Source organism: Pelecanus crispus, chromosome 15 (genome assembly GCF_030463565.1).
Source record: "Pelecanus crispus isolate bPelCri1 chromosome 15, bPelCri1.pri, whole genome shotgun sequence".
Lineage (NCBI taxonomy): Eukaryota > Metazoa > Chordata > Aves > Pelecaniformes > Pelecanidae > Pelecanus > Pelecanus crispus.
Genome location: NC_134657.1, coordinates 5,189,253 through 5,216,211, shown reverse-complemented (window position 1 = coordinate 5,216,211; position 26,959 = coordinate 5,189,253). Strand labels below are relative to the sequence as shown.

General features: G+C 38.2%; 1 protein-coding gene across 3 annotated transcripts in view; it reads left to right on the top strand.

The window, feature by feature from the left end:
* Positions 1–26,959, top strand: part of KIF1B (kinesin family member 1B) — a 93,101-nt gene that overhangs the window by 20,751 nt on the left and 45,391 nt on the right. For 2 of the 3 annotated variants that reach the window (XM_075721462.1, XM_075721463.1), the window contains exons 3-18: positions 1,824–1,900; positions 4,378–4,557; positions 6,643–6,708; positions 8,152–8,330; positions 9,076–9,187; positions 10,218–10,295; positions 10,544–10,609; positions 12,913–12,988; positions 13,290–13,368; positions 13,921–14,063; positions 17,767–17,900; positions 19,011–19,090; positions 20,125–20,200; positions 23,378–23,457; positions 24,871–24,977; positions 25,466–25,549. In XM_075721462.1, the coding sequence (XP_075577577.1) occupies positions 1,824–1,900; positions 4,378–4,557; positions 6,643–6,708; positions 8,152–8,330; positions 9,076–9,187; positions 10,218–10,295; positions 10,544–10,609; positions 12,913–12,988; positions 13,290–13,368; positions 13,921–14,063; positions 17,767–17,900; positions 19,011–19,090; positions 20,125–20,200; positions 23,378–23,457; positions 24,871–24,977; positions 25,466–25,549 (1,617 nt within the window). Of the gene's footprint in view, positions 1–1,823; positions 1,901–4,377; positions 4,558–6,642; positions 6,709–8,151; positions 8,331–9,075; positions 9,188–10,217; positions 10,296–10,543; positions 10,610–11,376; positions 11,395–12,912; positions 12,989–13,289; positions 13,369–13,920; positions 14,064–15,232; positions 15,275–17,688; positions 17,901–19,010; positions 19,091–20,124; positions 20,201–23,377; positions 23,458–24,870; positions 24,978–25,465; positions 25,550–26,959 lie in introns of all 3 variants that reach the window. The other variant, XM_075721461.1, reaches the window with a different exon arrangement.

The window sequence follows — 26,959 nt, the reverse complement described above, 5'->3', positions numbered from 1 at the left end:
GACAACAGCCCTGCTCAGGGACATATCATCTGGTAGAGGAGTGATTTAATTTTACCAGGGATTCTGTAACCACATTTTCAGAGATTTTGGTGCAACACGATGCAACACGATTTCATGTTTGAAATGGTAAGAGATGTGGGTTTTACAGTTTTTATTTTTCACAGAAGGAAAAGGAGAAGCCCCCATCTCCCAAAGCATAGCCTAACTGTCATGAATATGTGAGGAAATAAGCATCCTTTGTTTAGGATGACTGGTATCAGGATGGAAATAATCCTTAGGAGGACTGTCACTACCTTTGTATAACTTCTTCTTTGTAGATTTTGTTTGTATGTGTCATAATTAGAGTATCACTGCCAAAGGCAGATTGCTGCTTTAGGTGCAGATGGGTATGTGTAAATCTAAGGTGGTTTATCTAATTTTGATACCCTCAAGAGTATGCCTTTTTACAGTCTTTACACAGATGGTGTTGAAAACAGCTGCTGGAAATAATAGATTTAAATATCTCCAGCACTGTAGTAGTGAAAAGAAGAAATCAGTAAAGATTCACTTCTGCAGCAAGAGCTGTGCTTATAAATTACCCTCCTTGGAATACAGAAACTACAGATGTTCCGTATGGCATTAAAATGACAGCTGAATCCATTGTGTATTACTCCCCCAACCCCCAGGCAAAGGTTATAGGAAGCTCTTTTGTTGCTGGGAAAATAAAAAAAAAAAACAAACCCAAACCAACCCAAAACCAACAGCCTAAAAATTATCTGGAAGAGCTTTTGTTAATTGTGGGGAATGTGCATAGGTGGGTCAAATATTGAAAGCGTTAGAGGATCTGAGAAAAGAACATAAAATTTACAGATATACTGATACGAATAGAAAACAGGTTTTTTTGCAAAGCATGTTTATTCTGGTATTTGTAAAGTTCAATGAACTTTACTTAACTCACCTGAAGATTCTTAGATTCTTATATATGAACACCTTGGAAAGAAAATTAAGTCAAGGATGGCAAGAGCTGAAAAGGCAATTGGAGGTCAACTTTTTGAATGGGATTTACAAAGGCTGTAACATAGGAACTATACACAAGCATTTTTTCATTCTGGCTTTTTCTGTGTGTGTGCGTGAGCTTCATCAGAGGGCCATTGTATAAATATATGGAAGTTCCAAAGAGGAAAAAGTACATGAGTTGGTTGGGGGTCACTGTGGGATTCAGTGGCTGTATACAGTAAGAACATTTACCAGTAATTTGGTTGGTTCAGTTGCTGTCAGTGCTATTAAAAATCTGTCTGTAGGCTTTATGCATGTAAAAGAAGATTGAAATAAACTATGCAGATAATCCCTGAAATGTCTGTAGACCCAACTCTTCCATGTCTTCTTCCATGTCCTGAAGATTCTGAGCTTCTTAAGAAAATCCTTCTGCCATGAGCTCTTGTACTGTGTAACATGTATTTCAAAATAGACTTGAGTTGTGCGGCTATGAAATCACCAGGGGTTCTTGAACTCTTTGTGTTTCGGATCTTCCTTCTTGCTGATATCCCTCAACTCCTAAAAGCAAGGGGACGAGGGTGACCTGATGGCTTTCTGTCCAACTGAAGAATTCTGTTTAGCAGCAGCATTCCTTCTAGGAATTTTTTTTCCTTGACTTATTTCAAATAAGGCCTACAGAAATACAGTGTTAGGAAGCTGTGAGTCTGTTACTTCAATCTTATTACTCCTGTGCAATGTGGCAACTCTGTGAATACTGAGATTCACAGATTAAGTTGAGGGTCAGCAAGCTCATTAATTATGCTCCTAAATGTCAAGTTAGCTAAGAGTTTGAATTTTGTTTCCTGTAGGTATTATCAACCCAAAGAATCCTAAGGAAGCACCAAAGTCCTTCAGCTTTGACTACTCTTATTGGTCCCACACATCGGTAAGTTCTTTTACAAGAAACACCCCCCCCCCCTTTTTTTTTTTTTCTTTTTTTACTGCATTCTCTTCTGATCATGCCATCCCTGTCAGATGTTTCTGCGCTGTCTTTCACCCTCATTCAGGTTAAAAGCTTGTCATTGTATGTTGTCTTTTCCTGCTTGGGGGAGAGCAGAAAGCAAAGCTTCTGGAGTTTGATAACAAGTTGTGGGTATTTGAAAGATTACTTAAAGTATTCTCCAACAATGTTCTGTTCTAAGTATTTTAAGGATGCGTGTGAACCACAGTTAATTCAGTTTTGCTCTTGGACAAGTGAAAGTTGCTCAAGTTCAAGGAGAGATGTGGTCTGGGTTCCCTTGGCTTATCTGGAAAATGTCTTTGTAGTGACCCATGTTTCCCATAGCTGCAAAAGCAATAAACTCATCTAGCTCCTCTGCCCCACCCTCCTGCAAACCGGTGCTAAGGTCTTGCTGACTTCCAGTAATTGTTCTACAGCAGAACTGTGCTTTTTTGCCCTTTACCCCTCCCCTGCCTTATTTTCTCAAAAGATACAGAAAGAAGTGATAATGCATTTCAGTAAGATTAATTTTAGTAACTTGGATGTTGCAAATAAGACTTAATATTTCTGAGAAAAGCTGTGGCCAACAGGTTGTTTTCATGATGGAAAAACTTGGATTTGTGCAGCCCTCTTACAGAATCTTCCAGAGCAGCCATGCAAGTAGATTACAGGATCAGTCAGAGGAACGTTATGAACATAATTCCTGAAAACTAGCACATAAGCAGCATCAAGAAAAAGAACTGGTCTGATAAAACCTTAAGCCTGATGTTAGAATGTTAGCACAGCTAAATTTGTCCCGATTCCAGCAGCAAGTAATGTTGAAATCCAACATTTCAGGAAGAGAGAGAATGCTAGATTGAATTTCAGGAGGTTTAGAGTAGGTCTGACCATGCCTAAATCATTTCAGAAGAGCTATAAGAGGTATAGGTTTTATGGAGAGCATCACATTATGGTTGGACTTGATGATCTTAAAGGTCTTTTCCAACCTAAAAGATTCTGGATTCTGTGATTAACATAGTCACATACAATGTAGTGACATACTCCTACAAAATCAGGTTCCAGTTGTATGTTGTCTGTGCAGTCTCTTCCGGTTTGTGCAACACAAAGCATCTGTGTAGATCATCATTAGTATGATTTTTTTCAAGTCTATTTACCAAGGACTTTCCTAAATAATTGAGAGAGGACATCAGAAAAAAGAGCGTATACACTGAATCCAGCTTTCTGTCAATATTTTTGTATCCTATGCTATGCCTGGAGCTGCATCTTGGATTGCCTCTTGTGACTGGATGGTGGAGTCTGATCATACAGTGCCCGAGAGCCTGAAACACACTACTTAAAAAATGGAGAATTAATTTCTACAATTCATGAAGTTTTGTTTTGAGCAGGTTCTGTATTTGCCTTGAGATCTGGCAAGTGTATTCTTTCTGACATCTTTAACTTGTGATTTTTTTCATTGCATGCGCAGCAGTGCCTCTTTAATGTAACGAACTTTTCAGTTGGGTGTTTGAAGATGATAACTTGCTTTGTCCTTACGCAGATTTCTGTCACTGGATGCATCTGCAGTAGAGTTTTTATTTGTTTTATCACTGGGCTAAATTGCTTTACAGTAGCTTTTTTTTTTTTTAATGTTATATTTAAGTTTTATTGCTAACCTTGAGTTTAGCAATAGAAAAATGTTCTGATACATTGTCCTTGACCGGTTCAGCTACTTGCTAATTTGAAATATGTATTGACATACTTAGGGATTTTGTAGTCACCAGTGAGGTTGTAAATAGAAACCTGGGTTGGATAGACAATGGAATCAGACAGCTGTAAGAAAAACTTGGTCATTTTAATGATTTATTTACACTCTTTTAATCGTTTAAAAAAAAAAAAAAAAACCAAAACCCAACCAAAACCCACAACCCAACAAAACCAAAAAATAACCACAAAATAAACCTAAGCAACTTTTGCTTCTCTTTTCCCCCTGCTACCCTTCAGAGCCCTTGTCAAGACCAGCCACTGTGGGTTTTTTGTAGCTTCCAGGCCTTTATTCATTTGTATTGACTCTCTGAATTCTACTTTTGAGTTCCGCTCCCCCCAGCCCCCGCCTCCCTCCTCCCAAACACCCTGAATCTGGTTTGTCGGTGATCTTGCACAAAACTTTTCCAGTAGTGTCAACAATACTCACAAAACAGAATTGGTTGGTTTCTTTGTGCAGATTTGCCTCAGCAGTGACGGAGTGGTCCTGCAACGGTTGTCATTGTCATTCTCCAGCTGGTACTGCCTTGGGAAAAAGCTGCCTGTAAAAAATGTGCTACATTTGCCCCTTCCTAAGGGATTGACCCGCAAGATAGAAGTAGAAAAAAGACACAGTTGCTTTTTGAAATGTTACTTGAATTATAGGAGAAGACTGTATTTATGCTGCTTTCATGTCTTTTCAGCCCGAGGATCCCTGCTTTGCATCTCAGAGCCGTGTGTACAATGATATTGGGAAGGAGATGTTGCTGCATGCCTTTGAGGGCTACAATGTGTGCATCTTTGCCTATGGACAAACTGGAGCTGGGAAATCCTACACGATGATGGGCAAGCAGGAGGAGAGCCAAGCAGGCATAATTCCCCAGGTAGAACAGCACCCAGAAAGGGGATTTGGTTTTTATAGCATGTTCAGACACACACTTGCTGATACACTCTTTTTATATTGCAATAACAGTTAACAGAGAACCACAGCTTACTTCTGAAGTGAAAGAAATCTACTGGGCAAAAGAGCATTATAAGTAATTTTCCCTCTGTTACTTTTTTTTTTACTATATATTCTGTATATTTTTCCTACATTCAATTTCTCCAATTCCCCAACAAACCAGTAAATGAAGATGTCTTATTCACTGGGTTTCTTGTCTCCTCTGAGTTTAGCTAGGACAGCACTTAAGCACTTTGTATTCAAAAGGTGGTATTACTGATGAACGTGCTAGAAACATCTTGTGGAAACAAGTCTCCCAAAGCCAAAAACTGAATAATATATCTTGGTAAGAAATAAAGTGTATCGAAACATTGGGGGGAAAAAATATGGGGCAGATGAGCACAGCCCAGTGTTATTTCCGCCCCTGAAATTTGTTTTTTGACATGTGCCATGAAGTTTGAAGAAGTTGAGATACCACCCTCAGGAAAATTTGGCTGGCAACGATTTATGCCATCATTGTGAATTTAGCGTTCGATTGGTTGTTTAGCATATTCAGCATTCTCTTGGTTGTGTGGCACTTATTCTAAGTGCAGGCCTTCCCTAGTTTGTAGGTGCTGACAGTGGACCAAGTTTGTTGGGAGATAGTGCGTTCCTCCATTCCCACAATAGAAATCTGTGGTTGGGTTTTAATAAAAAAATGTGCTGAACAGCTTGAGCCATCATTCCACCACAGGTTTGCAGTAGGCATTGGCCCTGTGCCACAGGTGTGAAAGATGAGACAGTGCTGTTCTCTGTTAACAGTGTGGGCATATGTACTGAGATAGGTAGCGAGCGTTCTGCTGATTAGCTTAAAGTAATGTTGAAAGAGCTAATGTGATGAAGGACAGAATTGTTATATCTAAGCATTTTGGTTTTATTACAGTAATATTAAGTAACAGCGTAACAGGTGAAACAAGCTGAAAATGTGTGACAACAGCTTTGTGCTAAAATTTTTTTGTTGTAACCTTGATATTCCTATTTGTTTTTCTGAAACCTCAAATACATACAAATTAAACATTGTCCAACTTAATAATGCTCCTGTAGATTTAATAATGCTTCTGTTACCTACTACAGTTTTAAAACAAAATTATTTCCCTCCAATTTCACTGGGATGCCTTCTCATAAAGGTACAAAATGAATTATCTGTTCAGGGAGACCTTGTTGAATCTGTTCTCTTTCCTGCCACGTACACAGAAGGTACAGCACAATAATGTTCCAAGTAATGTAGGTTGTTGACACGAAAATCTTATGTGCTGGCAAAATTCCATGACTGCCAGTCCCTAGTGTGACACTTTATGATACTTTAACCATGTGTTGACTGAACACTTGAGAGTGCGTACTTTCAAAATTGCCTGTATTCTTCATAGTCTGTTTATTTTCCAAACAGTGGCTTGTAGATACCCGTTCCAGAAACCTCTTTCTACTCTTATTCCTCTCTGTACCCATGGTTTTTAATCTCCAAATACATATCCATGGTTTGCCCACTGTTCATTTCTTCTTCCTTTATTATCTTAATTTTAGGTTTTTCATTTCAGTTACTTGTAGACAAGCACTCTTGAAGCAGTAGGCGGCTGATAGTTAAAATATCCTTCATATGAAGATATTGTTAACAAATTTTGAAATAATTTCTGCCTATTGATTTAAATCTGAATCCCAGAACTTCAGCACATTGAATAAACAGATTATTGTTTTTATGAGACTAGGAGAGGATTAAGGATTTTAATCATTCCTTTCTGAAATTATTACTTCCAATTTCAGTTAGAGGCTTTTTCTAATTTTATAGTACAGAATAATAATATTGGTTAAACCTAAAACATTTGTTGAGATACTATATAAAAATAAGATTGAATGATGGTGATGTGGAATTCAGATGAAGGTTCTTTTTCGTCCCCTACCCTCACTCTAAAGCCAGTTTAATGACATGTTCTAGTAGTTACTTGTTACTACTCAGTAAAGACTAATTTCTAACTTGGGTTTAATCTCTTTCCAGCTATGTGAAGAACTGTTTGAGAAAATTAATGACAACAGCAATGAAGAAATGTCATATTCTGTGGAGGTGAGTATGGTGAGAGATCAAAGAATACCTGTGTGCTGGACATCAAACTGAGCTTAGGTGCTGTGTTATTTATGCTGCATTAAGATGCTGATAAAAAGTGACGCACCTGCTTTTAGAACAGTATTTTCTTTCTCTTACTGTTCCCCCCCCACCCCCAATCAGTTTTAATGGCTTGACATGCAAATACATTGCAGACTTTGAAAGAAAGGAAGACCAAAAAGTCAGTAGAAGTCAAATGTGATTATTATTAATAAATGTGAACTCCAATTGTTACTGCTTCTAAATTACAGAACTGGAAAATGACTAGTTCTGTGACTTTGAATCTGTCCATTTTAACACTTCATTTAATTGTATTTGATTAACATGTGATGACTTAATGCTTGAATGCTATAGGAGCATCATGTTTAGGATTTGTGAATAGGAAGATTCCCACATTTTCATGATGTTTTTTCTATTTGGTACTTGTTTATAATTCTGTTTATGTCTCCAAGCATAGATTTGTGCATGTAAGAATGAGAGGGAAATAGTCTCGCTTATAATGAAAATCCAAAAGAATGAACATCTGACAAATAAGCAGAGAAGGGAGACAGCTAGACAGAAACCATGATGGAAGTATATAAATAGCGTATTATGATCTGTTTTAGATACAGAATTCATTTTTCCGAATTGCACTTACTTAGAGATTGAAGATCTCTTTTTGTATTTCTAAAGTTGCTGCTTACATCTGTAATCTTTCACAGAATGAAAGTGAATAACTTACTGTCTCTTTTAATGTTTAATATCTTAACTGCTGGAGCTAAGTACCTGTTGGACTTGGACAAGCCTAGTGCCACGAGAAACATAAAAATTAAAGAATGCATTTAAAAATAATCTTAGCTTTATAATTTATTTCAAAGGGTGCAGATTTAAGATTACTATAGTTTGAATAATTGTACTGATGACTCAGGAATGCAGCAGGATGTGGGTACAGCTTAGAATCAAAAGTTGCTTCTGCATACAAAGAAATTAATTTTTTCCCCTTCTTAAGTTTGCTTTGGAGGTTCATAAGAGAGATTCCTTGGAGGCAGACTCCTTTTACCATCTGTCTTGTTTGCCTCTTTAGAAAGATAGTCTTGCTGCTGTGTCATATTAAAGCTGTTAAAATGATTGTGAACTCAAGTGTATAATGTTTCATTAAACACTAGTATTTTTTCAGATGGTTGAGGGATCTATACATGGATGCAAGGCCTGCAGCTTATGTTGGAAATCTGATGCATGAGACTAGGGACTCTTCTTCCCTTCTGCCACTGTCTCAAGCTGTTACATGAACTGAGACACCCACCTATAGTTTTCTTGTAGTGAACTGGAGGAGTTTCTACCAGTGGCACTCTGAAATGCTGCAGAGCTGCTTGCACAAGAAGCCTTAAGAAACACTAAATTGTCCATGCAAATTCCTGTTTTCAGGTGAGTTACATGGAGATTTACTGTGAGAGAGTCAGAGACTTGTTGAACCCGAAGAACAAAGGGAATTTGCGAGTGCGAGAACATCCTCTGCTTGGACCGTATGTGGAAGATCTGTCCAAGTTAGCAGTCACGTCTTACACAGACATTGCAGACCTCATGGATGCTGGGAACAAAGCCAGGTTAGTGATGGTAGCAAGTTATATATTTTTCTCTCTGTTGTGGTGATATACGGCATATAGCAGCAAATTTAAAGTATCTTCTGTGATGCATTGGCACTTGTTAAAAAACACTCATGTCCCTTGAGGAGTATTGTTGAAATATGCACTGATCAATGCTATTGAAAGGCTGAAATTCATTTGTGTGGTGAAATAGTGTTACAAATCACTGTATAGATAGTTAAAGCTTGTAATGGTGTGAGATGAAGTATGTAAATAATTATGCTGGCTTTCAGTTCTGCCTTCATTGTGCACTGTATCACTATATTGGTATAAATACATATGTAAACAGAGTCTCCTCATTCATTCAAGTGGTCAGGACTAAAACTGGCATTCTAGCTTTAGGTTCTGGTTCACTAGTAATTGTTTTCATGTCAGCTGTAGGCTCTGTCTAACAACATGTGGGAAAGACTGACATAAATGCCGCTTGCGTTTTCTTGTGTGTTTGAGCGTAAGGTAGATTATCGAGTACATAGATTGAGGAAGCTCTGTTCAAACTGTGATGAAGATGGGAGTAACTCAGGAGTGAAAAATCAAAGGGGTTGTTAATGGTATTTGGTGTGGCTTGGCCTTGGTTACAGGGCAGAACATCAACTGTGCAGCCTCTTGGTCTCATTCCTCTACAGCTGCATTGAGCCCTGCAGGTAGTTGCACCTGCAGTGTAGAGGCTACTGTTCCCTAAAGATGTCTATATCTGTTCATGCTTTAGGACTGTGGCAGCTACCAACATGAATGAAACCAGCAGCCGCTCTCATGCTGTGTTTACAATTGTCTTTACTCAGAAGAAGCATGACACAGAAACTGATCTTTCCACAGAGAAGGTATGTTACAGACCAGAAGTGGCCTTCTGACTGTTTTTCACAAATCTTCCCTGCTGTGACTTACTCTTATTGGCCATATGATGAGAAAATGACAGTTAATTGTTTTTTCTGGTGTTTTTGCGGTGTGCCTTGACAGAGCCCTTTTATTTCTTACGGGATTTTGTTTGATTGTAATTCTAAAAACAACTAAATGGGAAATATGTGGAGGAGGAGAATATATAGATGTGGGGAAAAAAAAGGCCTTGAGGACTAGGTTGTATTGGGAGGGATATATGAAATAGAAGAAGTTAATCTTCCCCAGTCTTGTTCCCAGAACTTTCTGTGTTTTTGCTTGTCAGTGTGAAATATTTGCCTTGTTAGTTCTTTTCTTTGGGCACAGGAATTGGGATGAGTGAGACTTAGGCACTTTCTGGAATTTGCATGTTAAAAGGAGGTACAGTTTAGCATGGTACAGTTTTCTGGCTGTTATTACTCTGAAATAGAGGCTCTGCATGCAAAAGTAGCTGGAGTACAGGTAACTTCACATTTCTGAACTGATTACTGTGGACAGATCTGAAAAAAATTATGTATTGAAGTCGTCCTCTCTCCCAGTGATAAGACCCTGTAAAATTATCATTAACTGACATGCAGCCTGTAGCTTTAGTGAGGCCAATGCTTTATTGTTGGTGTCACTAGAGTCGGGATGAAACATTACGTTTCTCTTCCTTTGAGCTTCTTGTGTTGTCTGTAGCAGTAACACTTGATTTCTTTTTACTTCTGTTCTGCTGTGTTCATGTGAGATCCCATTCTCTGTTCTTAGGTAATTTAGAGTATAGTAATACTTAGAGCATAATCCTAGACACTTCTTATTGGTAAGATAACAGCATCAAGCTAATTGCTTGTGAAAACTTTGTTTGACTGTAGTTTTAAGCATACTATGGTGATTTTTTTAGACAGTAGAGTTCTTATGTCACAGAATTCTTTGAAGTTTTGTTCTTACTCTAGTTCACCGAGAACTAATTCTTGTTGCTAATGTACTCGCTCTTTTCAGGTCAGCAAGATTAGCCTTGTGGATCTAGCTGGGAGTGAGCGAGCTGATTCAACAGGTGCCAAAGGAACCCGATTAAAGGTATTGGGCCATTGATGTATGGGAAAAGGGAAGTGGGTGCGCAAGCACCATGTGGAGTCTTTGCTTGACAAATAAGGAGGAAAAGAAAGGATTGCTATAAGTATGGAAAAAATCGTCGCAAAACTGAAGACTTCCTTCCCCCCCCACCCCCCCCCGATCATGGATGTGACGTTTGGCTCGTTTAGCCTACCAAGGTACATGGTTGAATAATTTTAATTGCTATATAATACTGGATTCTGTTTTCTCAGGAAGGAGCAAATATAAACAAGTCTCTCACAACTCTGGGCAAAGTTATTTCAGCATTGGCCGAAGTGGTAAGTACAGCATTTACTTACCTGCAACAGCCTTTCCATAGCTAGTAAACTGAGACACTGAAAACCATGGAGTAACGCAGAATCTTTCACTGCTCTTGGCCTAGCATTCTCAGCCAAATTAGCTGTGTGTATTTTGATAGACGAATAGTGTTGATAGTATTCTGTGAATGCCATGCAGGCTGGTACAAACTTTATTTGTCAATAGATTGAAGCATTGGTTTATTCAGCTGTGAAGATGACTTGCAGAAGCAGCCTGCATTTGTGCAGAAACATGTTCACATAGCAAGCTTTTAGTTCTGCAGAGCAGTAATTTTATTTTTATTTGAAAGAATCATTTTAGAAAACTAACTGCAGCTTTGTTGTTAAAAATTTTAGAAATACCAGTGTAATAATTTGATTATCGCTGGCTTATTTTGCAATGGCAAGACTTAATAATGTGCTGAGTTGAGCAAGCATATATTGATCCAAACATAATGTTGTAGGTTTAGAAAAGTACTTTGTCTTTTACTTTTATACTCAACTACTATTTAAAAAAAAAAAGTAGTGAATTATTTCTGTTCCTTTTAAAAGTGAGTTCTAAACAGCTTGGACAGGTTGAATATACTTAACTGCTTTTTAGATTTGTTTTTTAATGAAAACTGTTCTCATACATTGGGCTTCTCAAGAAAAGAAAATGCTATCCAAGATAACATGGAAATTATATATAAAGCTGTGTTAAGAAGCTCATCTTGTATCTTATTCCTCTTTCTTTAATGCTTTCAACTTAGGATAACTGTACCAACAAGGTATGATGGTCTGGGTAGTAGTGGATGTGGTCTGTTTTGCCTGAGTGTAAGATTTTATTCTCTTCACTTTGGAATCAAAGAGCAGGGATCTTTTATGCCAGGTCTTTGAGCAATGCCTGTGCCTATAAATGACAGGTGTGAAGCCTGAGAATTATCAGTACTAAAATTTAAAAATGTTCTAAGGTTGGGGATAAATTAATGAAAAGTACACATTTAAGTATGTATTCAGGGATATTCTTTTGTTACATCCCTGCTCCTGGTTTGGTGACTTACCTTGGGAATATTTACTTTTAGTAGGGATAACTTTGTCTTTGCTTTCATGCTTCTATTCTCCAAGCTTCTTTCTTTACCCCATATGATGGATTGTAGGCGATAATCAGTTCTAGTTTGCAGCTTTAGCATCTGGTGCTTTCCTGCCCTTAGTAATTTTACTTGTCCATTGTAAGGTTACTCACCTTTGGCAAGGGACAACAGAACTATTGCAAAACTAACATTTTAAGCACCTCTTGAGTGTTAAGAGGAGTTTCACACAAATTATAATCAGGCCTTTTATTGCAAAGCCATATCCTGTGTTAAATGTTATGTGGAATTAAGCTTTTGGCATCTCTTGGAGCAAGATGTTTGCCTACTATTTGTGTAAGTAAACGGATGACCCAAGATCCACATTCTGTTACAGGGCTTTTGAAGTCAATCTTTGGTTTTTTTAGACCAAATAAAGAAGCCAGGGAAAGCCTTTACAATGAAATTTGGAGGGAAGACTGCCAAAGGTGCTGAGAAGGCCCTCTTCTTGTGTGGAAGTTCTGCATTTGTCAGTACTGATTTTGGTACAAAGTACTTAGATACTTGGGCACCTGCCTTGTGGCCTTGTGCTTTGATTTGAGTAGTCTCTATAAAGTTTTTGTCATCTTTTTTTTTTTTTTTTTTAAAACCAAAATAATAACATGGACCACCCCCCCAACTACCTCCTTTCTACTCATACTTCTAATTTCAGTGTCCACGTACTTTCATCTCTTCTGTCCTCAAGTTTCCTAATAACTGCTTACAGAAACACAGGAAGATTGGCTAATTGTCCTTTCACATGTCCACCTGTATTTCTGTAGCTGTGGAATCTCCTGTAATGGACTTTTGACTGCTCTAAAAAGCTGTAACTCTTCTAGCAAAGGAAAATTGACTCTTCCCGTGAATGAGTAAGGTCTACAGCTTAAATTGTCTTGGAATGGTATTAGAACACAGAATTTAAATGTCAGAAAGATCTTCTTCATACACAGAATGAAGGTAGCGCTTCAAGGGAATTCTCTGGACTGTTTATCATCATCTGTTTAGATGTCTGAATACATTGCATGTTATCTAATATCAAACTCAGTCAATTGTACAACTGAGGATGAGCCACCCCTCTGTTTAGATAGCATATGTGTATGCTCTCATAGTTCTTATGATGCCTATACTATGATTTTTATGTCTTAAACATGAATTTTCCATTTGATGTCTGTTTTTCAGTAGTGTGTTCTTTCTTTGTAGAGTAAAAAAAAGAAGAAGACTGACTTTATACCGTACAGGGATTCTGTACTAACGTGGCTTCTTCGAGAAAATCTAGGTATGGCTGATCTGCCTGTGCCAATATGGAAAGAAATTCTCACTAAACTTTCTGACTGCTTTTAACCCACTTAAATTTGTATCAAATACAAGGTTAAATATTTTTAATAGACAAATCTGAGTCATATAGTTCTACCTTTTGTTAAAGTTACAGCTCTCTTTCCTATGATTTTTGTATGTTCCTCAGTAATGTAGAATATAATGGAATTGTATAATTTATTGAAAATACTGATATTTAGCAGGTAATTACTGCCTAGATTGTGTACTGCAGTTTCATCTAAAATCTTGCCTGTCCATTATAGGTGGTAACTCCAGAACTGCGATGGTTGCTGCTTTGAGTCCGGCGGACATAAACTATGATGAAACTTTGAGCACTTTAAGGTACTTTCTTTTTATCTGAGATGGGTATGGGTAGCTGTTAGCTCCAATGGCCACATTCTATCCTTCAAACCTTGAGTTGTTATACTTTGGGAAAATCCGTGGGGAAGATGACTCTATACTGGCAAGAACTCAATTACCCTGAAAGAGGAAAACCAATCTATTGTATCTGAATAAAGAGCTAGGGGTTTATTGCCTACTCTTAACTTGAAAAATCAAACTCATCTTCTCCTGTTCATATGTTCTTTTCCAGTGTGGTCCCTAAAATTGAGCATGTTAGTCAAGCTGAGGCTTCAAAGCACTGAATAAAGAAAAAAAACATGTTGTCTGTTGTGCCTATGGTGCACCTTGTTAATCCATCTTGAATAGCACTTGTCTTTTTTGCAGCAATACCCTGTATTAAGTAAGAATTCAAAAGCATGATTGAATATAATCTAGGATTCTCTTCTGACATACAGCTGCAAGCTAAATGTCTCCTTTATTGCTGCATTCCTGTGTTGCAGATAAACACTTATATGTTCATTATAAGGTTTTATTTTTTTGGTCTGGTTCCAGATATGCTGATCGTGCAAAACAGATTAAATGCAATGCTGTTATCAATGAAGATCCCAATGCCAAGCTGGTGCGTGAGCTGAAGGAGGAGGTGACAAGGCTTAAGGATCTCCTGCGTGCCCAAGGGCTGGGAGATATTATTGACAGTAAGTGGATTAAACAGACCTTACCCTCTTGCGGTTGATCTCTCTTACGGAGGAGGGAGAGCTGGGCCTGCGAGAGAAAGGGGTTTAAAACATGGAAGTTAAATGTAGGTGCTGATACTAAATTTTGAATATGGTTTTAGAAATGGTAGCCTCTTCTGTCTTTAAACAACCCATCCTAGGATCGTCTGTAGAGTTGACAGGCCACCTTCAAACTCTCAAGGAAAAACATGGAGACTGAGTTTCCTATTACTGTAGAAATGCTTTTTTTGTAATAGAACTTACACATTCAAGAGTGGCCCTGGTGAGTTATGGAGGGCTTTTTGTCTGGCTGCCAATAAAAGGAGGATAGTTGAGAAACTTAATTTCATACTGAGAAAGAAAGCATCTTTTCCTCCTCCTTAAAGGGTTAAGGTTATTAGTTGATACCTGGCTTTGCTGTCATCCTTGCTCAGAAAAGAAAATGGTGGCTAATTCCTGTTCAACAATGTCCTGAGTGACAAACCGCTTGTCATCTCAAAATAACTAGCTATGAAACAGCTGCTTGTGAATAAATAATGAATTCTTTTGGGGCGAGATTTTGAGTTAGGTTGGCAGAGCAGTATTGTACTGATTTGCTTTGCCAGCAACCTCTTAAAGCATCAGAACAAAGTTGTGCCTGAATTATTTCCTTGTCTTCATTCCAAACAAGGCAAATAAAAGAACGTAGCAACTAAAATTTTAGTTTATAATATGAACAGTGATTTCATTCCTAGTGAAAGAGATGCCCATAAAAACACAGAACGTACTCCAGTGGATTAAAAGATTCTTTGACTTCAAAAAAAAAAAAAAAAGTGAACGTTGCACCAGTTTCTGATTTGTCAGAGCTCATTTGCCTGTTAAGCAGAAGTCCCGACTTAGTCACAGACTGCTTAAAGATGTGTAACATGTATTTACCTTTTTGTTTGCTTGTTTTCAAGAGAATGGGGCCAGAAGACAATGAAACGCAGGTGTTTTCATGCTTGGTACAGTCTGTGGTTTTTGGTTCTAAATCAAAACTGAAAAAAACAATGTGTTACTGAAAACTGTGTTTTGTTTCTTTAAACATCAAGTAGTATTCTTTTCCCTTCCTGTGTCGCTGGTGAACCTTCAATTTTGATCCTTCTTGTATTTTCCCTCCTGCTTCCTTTCAGTTGATCCAATGGGAGATGAATACTCTGGAAGTGGAGGCAAATGTGTGTATTGTGTGGTTCTCTTCTTAACCTGCTTTCTCTGGGTCAGCTTTTAACTGAGCTTTGCATGCCAGCATATCTCACAGGGAAATCCCAGACAGAACACTCACTGTAGAATGCAATGCAGTTTCATGGAAACTAGCTTAACCAGCATTTCTTAGATTGAGTCGACAGTCAAAAAAGTGCAAAGTTTAAAATGCAACATATGTTCACTGCTTTCTTTCTGGCAGAATGTAGAAGGGAGAGTGGTAAGTCTTTAGTCTGTTTTCATGACAGCCAACAGTTTAGATTCAAACTAGAAAATCTTTTTCTCAAATCTTTCTCAAGTTACACAGTGAAACAGCTTCTGTTCACATAGCTTCCTGGCCTTTTAACATCTCTTTTCCACCTAGAAGTTTTAATGTCAATTGATCAACTCAAGATGAAATGTTATCAGTTCCTTCTGGAGACCGAGATTTATTTATTTTGTATAGTCTCTTTAAAAAAAAAAAAAAAAAAGGTTGGACATCTTATACTCATTAAGGTCTCTTGAGCTCAAGTACTTTGTTGCAGATGATGAACTTAAGAGGGTTAAAAACAGTCAGCAAATAGCATTTTATTTCTGTTCTACTGTTTGCTTCTGTGAAAGGGAAATGTACGTAGTCCATTGCAAGAGAAATGTATTCTATGTAAATTTTGGGTTGGTAGACTTTTTAAACTCTTTCAGTCAGTCTTGTTCACCCTCATTCAAACGATATCAACTGGAAAAGGTCTGTCTGAAATTTCCTAAAATTAAAGCTACTGGTGGTGTAAAGACTCATCCTGGCCTTGTCTTACATTCTAATGCTGCTTCCAGCGTGTGCATACGTCATCTGTGAAAGCTGCAGCCTCCAGGAGGAGTGTGCATGGTGTTGAGGGGTTTGGTTCTCCGTGGTCAGAGCAACTGTGAAAGCTATTGCAAGTGCCACTTCCTTTGTCTTCAGGAGTGCATGTGTCTGTTGGCCTTTCGAGACTTCATCCTCCCTGCTCCGTCATGCCTGCTTTCCTCATCCTGATGGCATTCCCTTTCCTTAACCTGCTTTTCTTCTGCTAAACTTCCACCCCTGCTTCCTGTATTTGCAGATGGTGGTTTTCAAACTGACTTGATCAGTTTTGTGAGGCTGAAACAGCAGGTTGAATGCGCAGTGAACTAGGGCATAAGGCTGACAATAGCAGAATTGTTCAGGTTAGGAGTAGAGGAGATGTAGGAGGACATGGAAATTTATGCAATGTCTGGGTGAGCATCTCATTTTTGTAAGTGTGAGGCCCTTGTTTATAGCTTGCAAGGTCTGATTTGACATGTTTCTTTCCTAAGGATACTTATTTTAAAGGATTTGGTTTTGAAATAGAATTTAAAATTATCAAAATAATTAAAACTGAGCTATTTAGTTGTCTGATATTTGAAGTGGGGTTTGTTTTTGTGGGTTTTTTTTTTCCCCCTGGTGTGTGATTATTCTGAGGATATGGTTTACAGACATATCTGAGAAGCTAAGTTAGATGAAAATAAATTGCTTTTGCATATTCGTTCTTAAATCGTTCATGCACCTTTTCCTTGTTTTCTGTCTTTCAAAGAGACATCATTCAGGCTTCCAGGTTTTCACGCTACAAAAGCTGCCTTACTAAATTTTGGGTTTTTTTTTTAAGGCCTTCCTCATCTAAACAGACCAAAAAACTTTAAAGCACTTTCTGAGGTATGAGAGCCTTATCAGATATTTCACTGATCAGGTAGCTTAGATTTCTGTTTTTTCAGATAAGGAGGGTCAAGAAGTAACATAACGATGTTATTGTGAGCTTGTGCTCTTTTCTCCCTGTCATGGACTGGCAGGTGATTTACATACTGTCCAGTGAGAATTTAAGGAGGGGTGGTTCTTTGTGGTCTGGGTGGTTCAGCAGCAGAACCACTGCTGTGATAAAGGTTTACTTCATCATCATTTTAGATTAAAGGAGTCTGGAAGAGAATGTTTTGCTGAGTTTAAGGGGTTGGTGTCTATTCAGACTTCAGCCCAAAACGTCAGTAATCGCACGAGGAACTGAATCTGCACCTGGTCTGAGCTCCGTGGTGCTCAGTTTAGTGTTCAGTTAAGAATAGGATGGTTTATTTTTTGGCAAGTGTGTAATTTATTTTTCCAAGTTTTTTTTGATCAAAATGGTTTATGATCCAGTCCTTACTAGTAATCCTCAGGGTCTGAACTGAGTTATCATTATGTTATGGATACTAATATTAAATGACTTGTTTCAGAACTGCCATCTAAAAATTACAAAACTTGTCTTGTTGCTGCTTAAATGCTTTCCTCTTACACTGGTATTTCCTTCCTTTCCTTTTTCTTCTTCCTTCCCTCTTCCTATTTTCCTTTTTCCCATCTTTCTGCCTTCCCTCTGTCCATGTGTCTCTCTCCCAGATTTGAAAGATTTTCAGAACAATAAGCATAGATACTTGCTAGCCTCCGAGAATCAACGTCCTGGCAATTTTTCCACAGCCTCCATGGGGTCCCTCACTGCATCTCCATCCTCCTGCTCTCTCAGTAGTCAGGTGGGCTTAACATCTGTGTCCAGTATTCAGGAAAGAATCATGTCAACACCTGGAGGAGAAGAGGCAATTGAACGTTTGAAGGTATGTATTGCTGTAGATTAAGGAGGCTATTATTTTGGTCTTTTCCAAGGCTAAATAGCAATGAACTCGGGAGGACTTTCCTTCATAAATATATCCAGTATGCTGTTTCTGTAGGCAGTTGTCTGAAACCCACTTGTGCCTTAAAAAGGGCACTTAACTGCAGTGGGCTAGAAACTGGGGTCATGCACAGCCCTTCCTGTTAGGATTATTTAGGTTTAATTGTAGCCTGGAGCTACAACTAAATTACAAATGAAAATCTTGATTCTTGTTTACAGGTCCTCTGATGCAGTGGTAATTAGGGAAAATTTGATCATAAGTACAGACTTCAGGAGGCCTGGTCAGCACTAGTGTGGACAAAGTCTGAGTAGCAAATGCACTCAGCTTTCAGAAAACCAAATTACCCCAAAGCTGAAAAAAGGAGGAAGAATAATCCTGCCACTGTTGTATTCACCCAGCCCCCACAGATTAAAATGTGAAGCACACAGAATAGCATGCTTTATCCAGACAATAGCGGCCTTGTCCCAATTCTGCATAGAATTGAACCGCATCAAAAGTGCATTACAGTGAAGTATTTCTTAATTTTTATGAAAGCCCCCCCCCCTCCCCCCCCCCCCCCAACTTCCATGGGTGGATGAGTGGGGAGAGCTGGCTGTGTTGAATCTATGCTTCATTCTCATGTCTTGTCCATGAGACACTGCCACAGGGATTGGAATGGGCTGGAACACACACTGCAATATCCCTTTCCTATTGGAAACCCACCGTTGCCATGGAAATAAGTGTGGTCTCTGCAGTTCCTTGGCATCCAGTTACTGAATGATGTCTGTAAATCAGATTAAAAAAAAAAAATACCACCAGAAAAAAGGAAAAAAATTCAGGTGGTTCAAATTAAAGTCTGACTGTGGTTAGATATGAAGTCGTCTTTTCTTCTCAGCTTGCCTTCAAGGCTATTTACCCTTTTAAAAATTAAGGAAGACAACTTAGTGCTGAGAGTACTTTTTATATCCAAAATTATTTTGAGGTCTAGAACTGAGCACAAACTTTAATTGCTTTGTGTGTTATGTAAAGAACTCTGAGAGGAATTGTAAAACAGCTTCTGGGATTTTCACGCAGGAATCCGAGAAGATCATTGCAGAGCTGAATGAAACATGGGAAGAGAAGCTGAGGAAAACTGAGGCCATTAGGATGGAAAGGTCAGGAATCAGAAGTGCTGTAGATGTGGATGGTCTCTAGAAAATCGAGAAGCGTGGAAAATGGAGAATGTTACTCTGTTCAAAAGCAGTGGAACAGCAGAATAGTGCTTAGTGATAATTTGGCTGACCTTTGTGTTCTATATAACAGTAGGGGCAATGCTGAGAGAAAGCCATATTCTTTCCTATATTTCCTACAGTTAAAGTGTTTACCATTGTAATTCAGGTAACATCCTAAGCTGCTACATTGGCTTCTGCTGTGAAGCAGCATGAAGTCCTGGTCTCTTTCTTCCCCCATTCTCTTACATTCCAAAAATTCTGGCCCTACAGTTAAGCAGAAAAGATTTTTAGTACTGAAGTATCTAAAATTATGAAACAGCTCCAGCTTTCCAGCTTTGGTTTGAATTGTGTCTTAGAGCAACAAGACAGTTGCTTAATAATTGTCAGAAAGTGGGTGCAACCAAACAGATCATTACTTACTAGAGTATTAAAAGCTTACAAAATATGTAAGGGGAGCATCCTTGCTTGGAAACAGTGTAACTGCGCAGTCCATAAAATCATGAGAGGTATGTGAAGAAAGTGGATAGAGATTGATTATTCACTGACAGAGCAAAAGGACTTTAAGGCTAACGGGTGATTTGAAACAAGTAGGAAGTTCTCACAATACATAAGTAAGCTGTGGAGGTCATTACTGCATGATGTTGATGCTAGGAGGTGAATTATTAAATATTTAAGTTTAGAACAGACTTAACCCTCCTTAAAGAAGCAATGAATCTGATGTCCTAAAATGTACTTACCTTGTGGTACGTTATTGCACTAAAATACTGTAAATGCTGTTGCCATTCTGCAGGCCTATAAACCCTAGGACTAAAGCTTAGAAACTTGCCCTGTTGTGTTATGAGGTGCTGCCAGTCCTGGCTGTATGGTCAGTGGATAGACTGGTTGAAAGTCTAATGTATTTCATTACATGACCTTCATTAGACCTTATTTTGTCTAAGAAGCCTAAATATGGTAAATATCTTGCTTTTCTCTCTCAGGGAGGCATTGTTGGCAGAAATGGGAGTTGCCATTCGGGAAGATGGAGGAACGTTGGGAGTCTTTTCACCTAAAAAGGTAGAGGACATTGATACCTATTGCATCATGTCTCCAAAAGGCTGATCAGCCTGGGAGGAGAGGGTGATGAAGGAGCTACCATTCACACGAGGGCTTGTGTTCGTGTAAGATACAGAAGAATGTAAGTGAGGTTTGGACCCTTAGTACTAAGTTCCTTTTACAATATCTTTTTGGAAATAGCTTTAGTGTTAGAATCTATCAAAACACTCTACATCTAAGGATTATTTTGCGTATAATAATGAAGTTGGATGCTGTTCCTCATGCAAGTGATGCGACATAGTACTTAATGCTTTTAGGGAGCTGTGGAAAGAATTGCCTGTAGTAGCTTCCATTGGTCGTTAAAGTAGGGAAGCATGTACTAGCCTAGTACAATGATGAAATAGGAGCAGCATGAAAAGTTCATGGTGAGACTTCTGATATCAAAAAATGGTTGAACTTTTTGGAGAAGTGTTTGTAGCTCCTTGCATATTTGTTGATTTGGTAGCAACTCAGAAATGCTGCTTCTTAGATTGTTGTTGCTGTTTTCTGCAGTAGCTGTGTGTGACCTTCATGTACTCTACCTATTCTTCTTTGAGATACTCAGAAAAGCTTGAAGTCTTGTTTAGGTGCTCTTCCTTGGATTTGTTTGTTAGTTGTTTTTCCCCTCAGAAAAAGGGATTGTAATCTAATGAACCACTGAACATAGAGGATGCAGGGGAATATTTCTTTCAGTACGTGTCAATAGTTCTATTTTCTGAAATTTGAAAGAAGCAGAACTGTGCAGGAAAAGAGCATAAATCAGTGCTATAAATATAGAATGATCAAGTTAGTAAAGAAGCCATCTATGCAGTTAAAGCAGAATTACTGAAGAAGTGCAAGAAGCAGAACGTACTTTCATGTATCTCAAACATCTTTGAACAAGGAGCACGGGGTAGTATTTTAGCCTGAAACTTGCATGTGCAAGTGTGTAACAAACTTGTTCTAAGGTTAAACGGGGACCTATCTAGAGGCATTGTACAGGACTATAGGACAGCAGAACTGGTGAAAAAGTTTAATCCTTCACTTAAAGTAGTGTTAGACTGTTATGTTTGGAGTAGGTAGATCTCTGGCTTGCTTTTGGTATCTAATCCGGAAGTGCCTAAGGTTTGTAAAGACGCTAATTCGTCAAGTGTTCTTTACATTTCTTTCTCTTATGTCACGGATCCTCATCTCCTTTTAGATTTTCCCTCAGAGGCCCTCAGCTCTTTTTGATGACTCTTTTGGTGCATTTTCAGCTGATCAGGTTTGTGTATAAATGCCATCTGGATTAAGTAGTTGCTTTGGTAATAGATAGTCTTTATTTTTACTCATATAGAATTTATTATGAGAAGTAAAACTCCTGACCTAGTCCTGTCTGCTTCTGTTCCTTGCTATTCTTGCACTTCAGTTTCATTAGTTCTCCTTCTAGTAACTGTGGCTGCTGTTGTGAAAATTTAGGAGATGTAGATAGCAAATTTGAAGGTGTTATGTGTGGGTTTTTGTGTTGTTTTGGTTTTTTTTTTAAATAAAACCTTTACACTTCTGAGGTACCAGTATATATCTGATCATATGCTCCTAGGACAGCACTGTGTTTTTACCAGCTGAGCTGTAAATTGAACTCTTTAAGGTAAATTTAGCCCACTTCACATATTAAAAGGTGTCACATTGTGCAATCATTGCCATATCTACCAGTTTTGCCTTTGATGGCAGGAAACTTCTTGAAATGGGTTGTGGAAATTTGATTGCTTGTGCTGCCATCAGAGATGGAGGCAGGGAAGATCCTTCAGCTCATGCTTGAGGAATGCTGTACAGGAGAAAGCTGAAGACATAACTGTCTGTAGATGAGTAACAGATCTTGGAATGAGTGAATAGTTGCTTTTGCTGGCATCATCTTTCAACTTGTTGAGCTTTACTTCTTACAAAGCTCTCTGTTGCCTGTGAAAGACCCATTCAGACTTTGACTTAACGTAGTAAATGAACTCAGGTGCTAAAACATGTATGTAAAGGGTACAGCATTATTTGCAAAGTGTCCAGGTGCTACAGTAGTTGACTATGTCTGGGATTTGGTTTCTTTCCAGTTTTCTCTTGATTTAAGAGCTTTATACAGCTCCAAATGTTGATTTGAATGCAGTGAATAGCAATGACATCATGGGACATCCTCAGCTGCGGTTTTAGGTGCCCCCTATATTTTTAGGGGTGAAAAAGGTGTCTTGTTTTTCCCCTCCTTTCTGTCTTTATAGTTAAAAGTCTTCACTTGGGCAACTGACAATCAGACTTATTCGTTCAAAGACAAATTTCATTGTGAACATCCACTAATTATTGAGCTTTTGTAAACTGAGGGCTGTTAACATCTCTCTGAAGTAAACTTTTTTGCAGCTAGTGTAAGTTGGTGGAAGCAATGTTCCCAAGGAATCTTAGCCAAATTTATTTCTTTTTGCTAAATTTATTCTATTTGAGAGTGACAAAGGGACTAGTCACTTATTAACATTCTTATTTCTCTTTTATACTCTTTCTTCTTTAATTCTGTTTAACCATTTTTGCCTTTTCTTTTGTGCTTGTGCTTACTGCTATCTCACTGACTAGATTTTCACACCAAGGCCTTGTGACTTGTTTGCTGATTCCAATGGGGTTTTTTCACCGAAGAAGGTTGGTTTAGTAACTGTAGTGGATTTAAATTTAGAAGAACTTTAGATGAAGAGTTCTTTAGCTGTTTGTTTCGGAGAATGTTGGTAGTTTCAGATTTTCTTTGGTGTTAACAGACTTTGCCAAATGATCGCCTGACCTTTATTGCCCAAGAAAACCCAAAGTTGGTTCTACATGGGTTTCAAAATTTTACTAAAGCAACCTTTTCTGCTGTTGGACTTCCCTTATCAAAGTTTACAGAGACTTTATAAGGAATCTTTTTTTCTTTTTTTTTTTTTTTCCCCAGCTGAACCCTTTTTTCCCCTCTAGTGTTGATATTTCAACACTAAGCAATAACTAAGCAATCTAAGCTGAATTTCTGGTATTACTTTGTGATGCTCTTCAGTACTGCAAGAGGTTATATTTGCCAAAATGCATTATGGAATAACCTCTGTATACATAGCGAAACTGCTGGATTAATACACATCCTCCACAGCTGTGGGAAGAAGCCTGAAAGTAGGTCCTCAGTTCTTAATGAACTTTTTTTTTTCCTTTCAGACTCCTCATCTTGTAAACCTTAATGAAGATCCACTCATGTCTGAATGTCTGCTTTACTACATCAAAGATGGTATTACTAGGTGAGCATTGGTGCTAATATGCTCTGAAGTCTGCTTCTTTGCTTGCTTAAATCCCCATGCTGGAGACACCATAAATAATAATTGTGCCTTGAGCTATTCATCTTGCAGGTACAAATGAAGCATGAGATTGCTGTAGGTGGAAAAAAGTACAGAAATGCATTTTCTTTTAAGTTGATTTTGTGCTTTAAAAGTAATGTGTGAAGTCACTCAGCTTTATAAGAAGTTTGTTACTACACCTGGGCAGTAAAAGAAAGCATGATATCCCTTTTAAGATATAGGAAAACAAAAGTAATAAATCTTACTGAAAATGCCTTTGAGATGTTGATGGGTGGAGGATTGAAAACCATAGTACTTGATAAAAGCAACCGGAATATGGATGAGTGTTCACTTTATTATTTAAATAAACTGTCATCCAGGCTTCTGCACAATTAATGTATTCTCCATTCACATATATGAGATTAAATTTAATTGCCAGATTTGGAATTTAAAACAGACTTTATTCAAAAACTTGTTGTCAAGACATCTGGAAGAAGAAAGGTGGGTTTTGTTATCTTTGGAGCGCTGAACCATGGTTGGTTGCTTAGTTTTTATTTTCCTGGGGAACAAGTGGAGAAGAGTACACAAACAGGTGCTGTTGTATGGTACTACTGTAATATGCATTGGACCTACTGAAAAGTGTATCGGACTTCTAGAGAATTCAGCACAGAATGATGAGAATGGCTTAGGGCTTAAGAAATCATTATTAACTTTTGAGCCTAACTAGCTGACATCAGAAATGTGTGGAGTAATAAGTAGAGCAAGAAGTTCATAAACATTAGGATTGAAAATCAAGTTGTCTGTATGTAGAATTGCGCAAATATTTGAGTTTGGAATGGACCTAAATCTTCATGCTCCAGGGATACAGCTAGCCTCTCACTGTCTGGAAGCTGGATGAAACTGCTTGTGGCGTCAAATTACTCAGCAAGAGTCTCCTGAGCCATTTTTGCTTCTTTGTTAAAGTGCAGACGGTGATTATTGGAAGGGATGATCACTGTATGCCAGCTGGAATGCACCACTGGAAGTTCCTTTGTTCCTCCTTCTTCATTCCTTTGCTAAAGGGAGAAGGGGGTACACAAGAGGGAAGGAAACACAGTTCAATCCAGAGGTGTTTAACATTTCAATTATCTCTTTAAATAACATGTTTTAAGAGAGAGGACACAACTCTCTTGATTTGTCAAGCTGTTATCCTCCAATTCATGGTAAATCTGTTAAGTTCTCTGCAGTGCAGAGTTAAGCACTAGTTCCAACCTTTAAACTTGAAGGATAGTCTCCATAGTTTAGACTTCTTTTCCTGGATATTTCTGGGATGTATTGTCCTACACAGAGTTGTAAAAGTGTCTCATTTGCTCTTGAAATATCTTCTGTTGGATCCAGGGTTGGCCAAGCTGATGCTGAGCGAAGGCAAGACATTGTCTTGAGTGGGGCTCATATCAAAGAAGAACACTGTATCTTTCGAAGTGAGAAGAACAATAATGGTGAAGGTAAAAAAACTACTTCTCCTAGGAAAGTGTTGTTGAATCTTTCACTCCTCCCTTGATAGTTGGCCAAGGAATACTGGTATTTCAAAGTTTCTCTTACCTCAAGAAAACAATCAGCTTTGACTCACTGTTTTCTTGAGTCTTAGGGGAAGAAAATAAAATCTGTTTAAGTGATAATAGCTTCAAATTGCACGTTGCAGTCAGTATAAGAAAGAGTTAAGTTCTGATCTTGGTTAGCTATAAACATGAAAATTCAAACAGAAGAAATAATGATTTCTAACTGCAGTATGGAGATGTGGGTAGTAATGATTTTCCCATAGGGCTTTATTTCTCTTTTAGCCAGCATGGTATCAAGGAGTGATACACTTGTATCTTTTTTATGATGTTAGTAGGAAGATAGGCAGAAAACGGGAGGCCTCTAGGGTTTGCACACTTCTGTTTCTATACAATGCCCTCTAAAGTCTCATTTGTCAATATTGTTTTCTTCATAGTTATTGTTACTTTGGAGCCTTGTGAACGATCAGAAACCTACGTTAATGGCAAGAGGGTTGTACAGCCTGTGCAGTTGCGCTCAGGTAAGAACTGTTACAATGGATTTTTTTGTAGACTCTCTGTCTAAGAATTGTCCATATGTGACATTTGCATCACATGTAGAGAATGCTGGGTGCTGTTAAAGGACAGCAGTTACATTTTTGGAGTGTAGCTTTTAAACAGAAGTTGGTACCACTCTTCTCTTGGCAGAAGTTTGTTTTCTTTCATTCTTTGCTGCACTAGCTGTAAGTGTACTTAAATATTCACTGCCACGCAGCATCCTGCTTGTCCTTCTGCTTACCCTGATATTATTCAAATACATTCTTGCCCAAGCCTATTGCCCTTGGCAGTCTCAGTGAGACAGAGCAGACAGGCTGCCAGTTGCTGATGGAAAATTCCCAGTTTCCTGGCAAAGCTAAGATATGACCCTCTGCAGGAGTACATTCTCTTTGCTCTCATTAGATTTCCCACTCAGTCCCCTACATTCCTTCAGAAAGGCATGTTGGGGAAGAATTACAGAAGAGGGAGTGACTTCCCTAAATTATGGGGTTTAACCTATCTCTTTCAAGCTGTGATGCTTTCTGTGTCCCTCGCCTGTTTTTCCACTGGTAAAAAAAAAAACAAACCAAAAGCCAAACAAAAAAACCCACCTCAGAATTATTTGCACCAGGTTATAAATGAGTATTTTCATGGAACCAAGTGTAGTGACTTCAGCATAAGTCTGGACAATGAAGGAAGAACAATTTTTGCTGTTCTGTGCCTGCATATGACTCTTATTGAATACTATGACTTTATCATTTAGTAATTACTTTCTTTTAAAAAAAAAAAGTAGGTATTTTTCCTTTTCTTCTGCATCTAGATAATTGAGTTACTGGAAGAATATAGACACAGTCTCTGACATCTTTAAGAACCTGTATTTTACTGATACATTGATAGGACAATTTTGGTTATTTTGGAGGTCTATTTACTAGAATGCCTTTTTAAAATTTTAACTACATTAATACGCTCTCTGGAAGAGCAGAGGAGTTTTACTGTCTTCCATCTAGCACATATCTCAGGCTTTGTGGACATCTGATATCTCTAGGATTTAGGCAAAAGACTTAGCAATATTGGATTCCTTCTTGGCATTAGGGTAAAAGAAGCTGTAAAATCCTTCCATAAATCCCACTGCTTAGGACTCCAATAAAATCAATACACATAAACCACATTTTAAAGAAAAGTAAGCACCGTGCATTCCAGTGTTTGAAGTTAGGCTTTTCCAAGCTGAAAATTCCGCAGAAGTGGTTTTTGCCCACAGTTTGGCACCGTCACTGTAGCAGAGGAATGGGATTTAGTGATATGTTTTATTTATTGCAACTGTTGGTTAATCTTCAAGTTTGTCCTTTAATTTCTGATAAACTGCTCGCATATTAGATTGCACTCCTGAGGGTGATGTCATCCTCTATGAGCGCTGC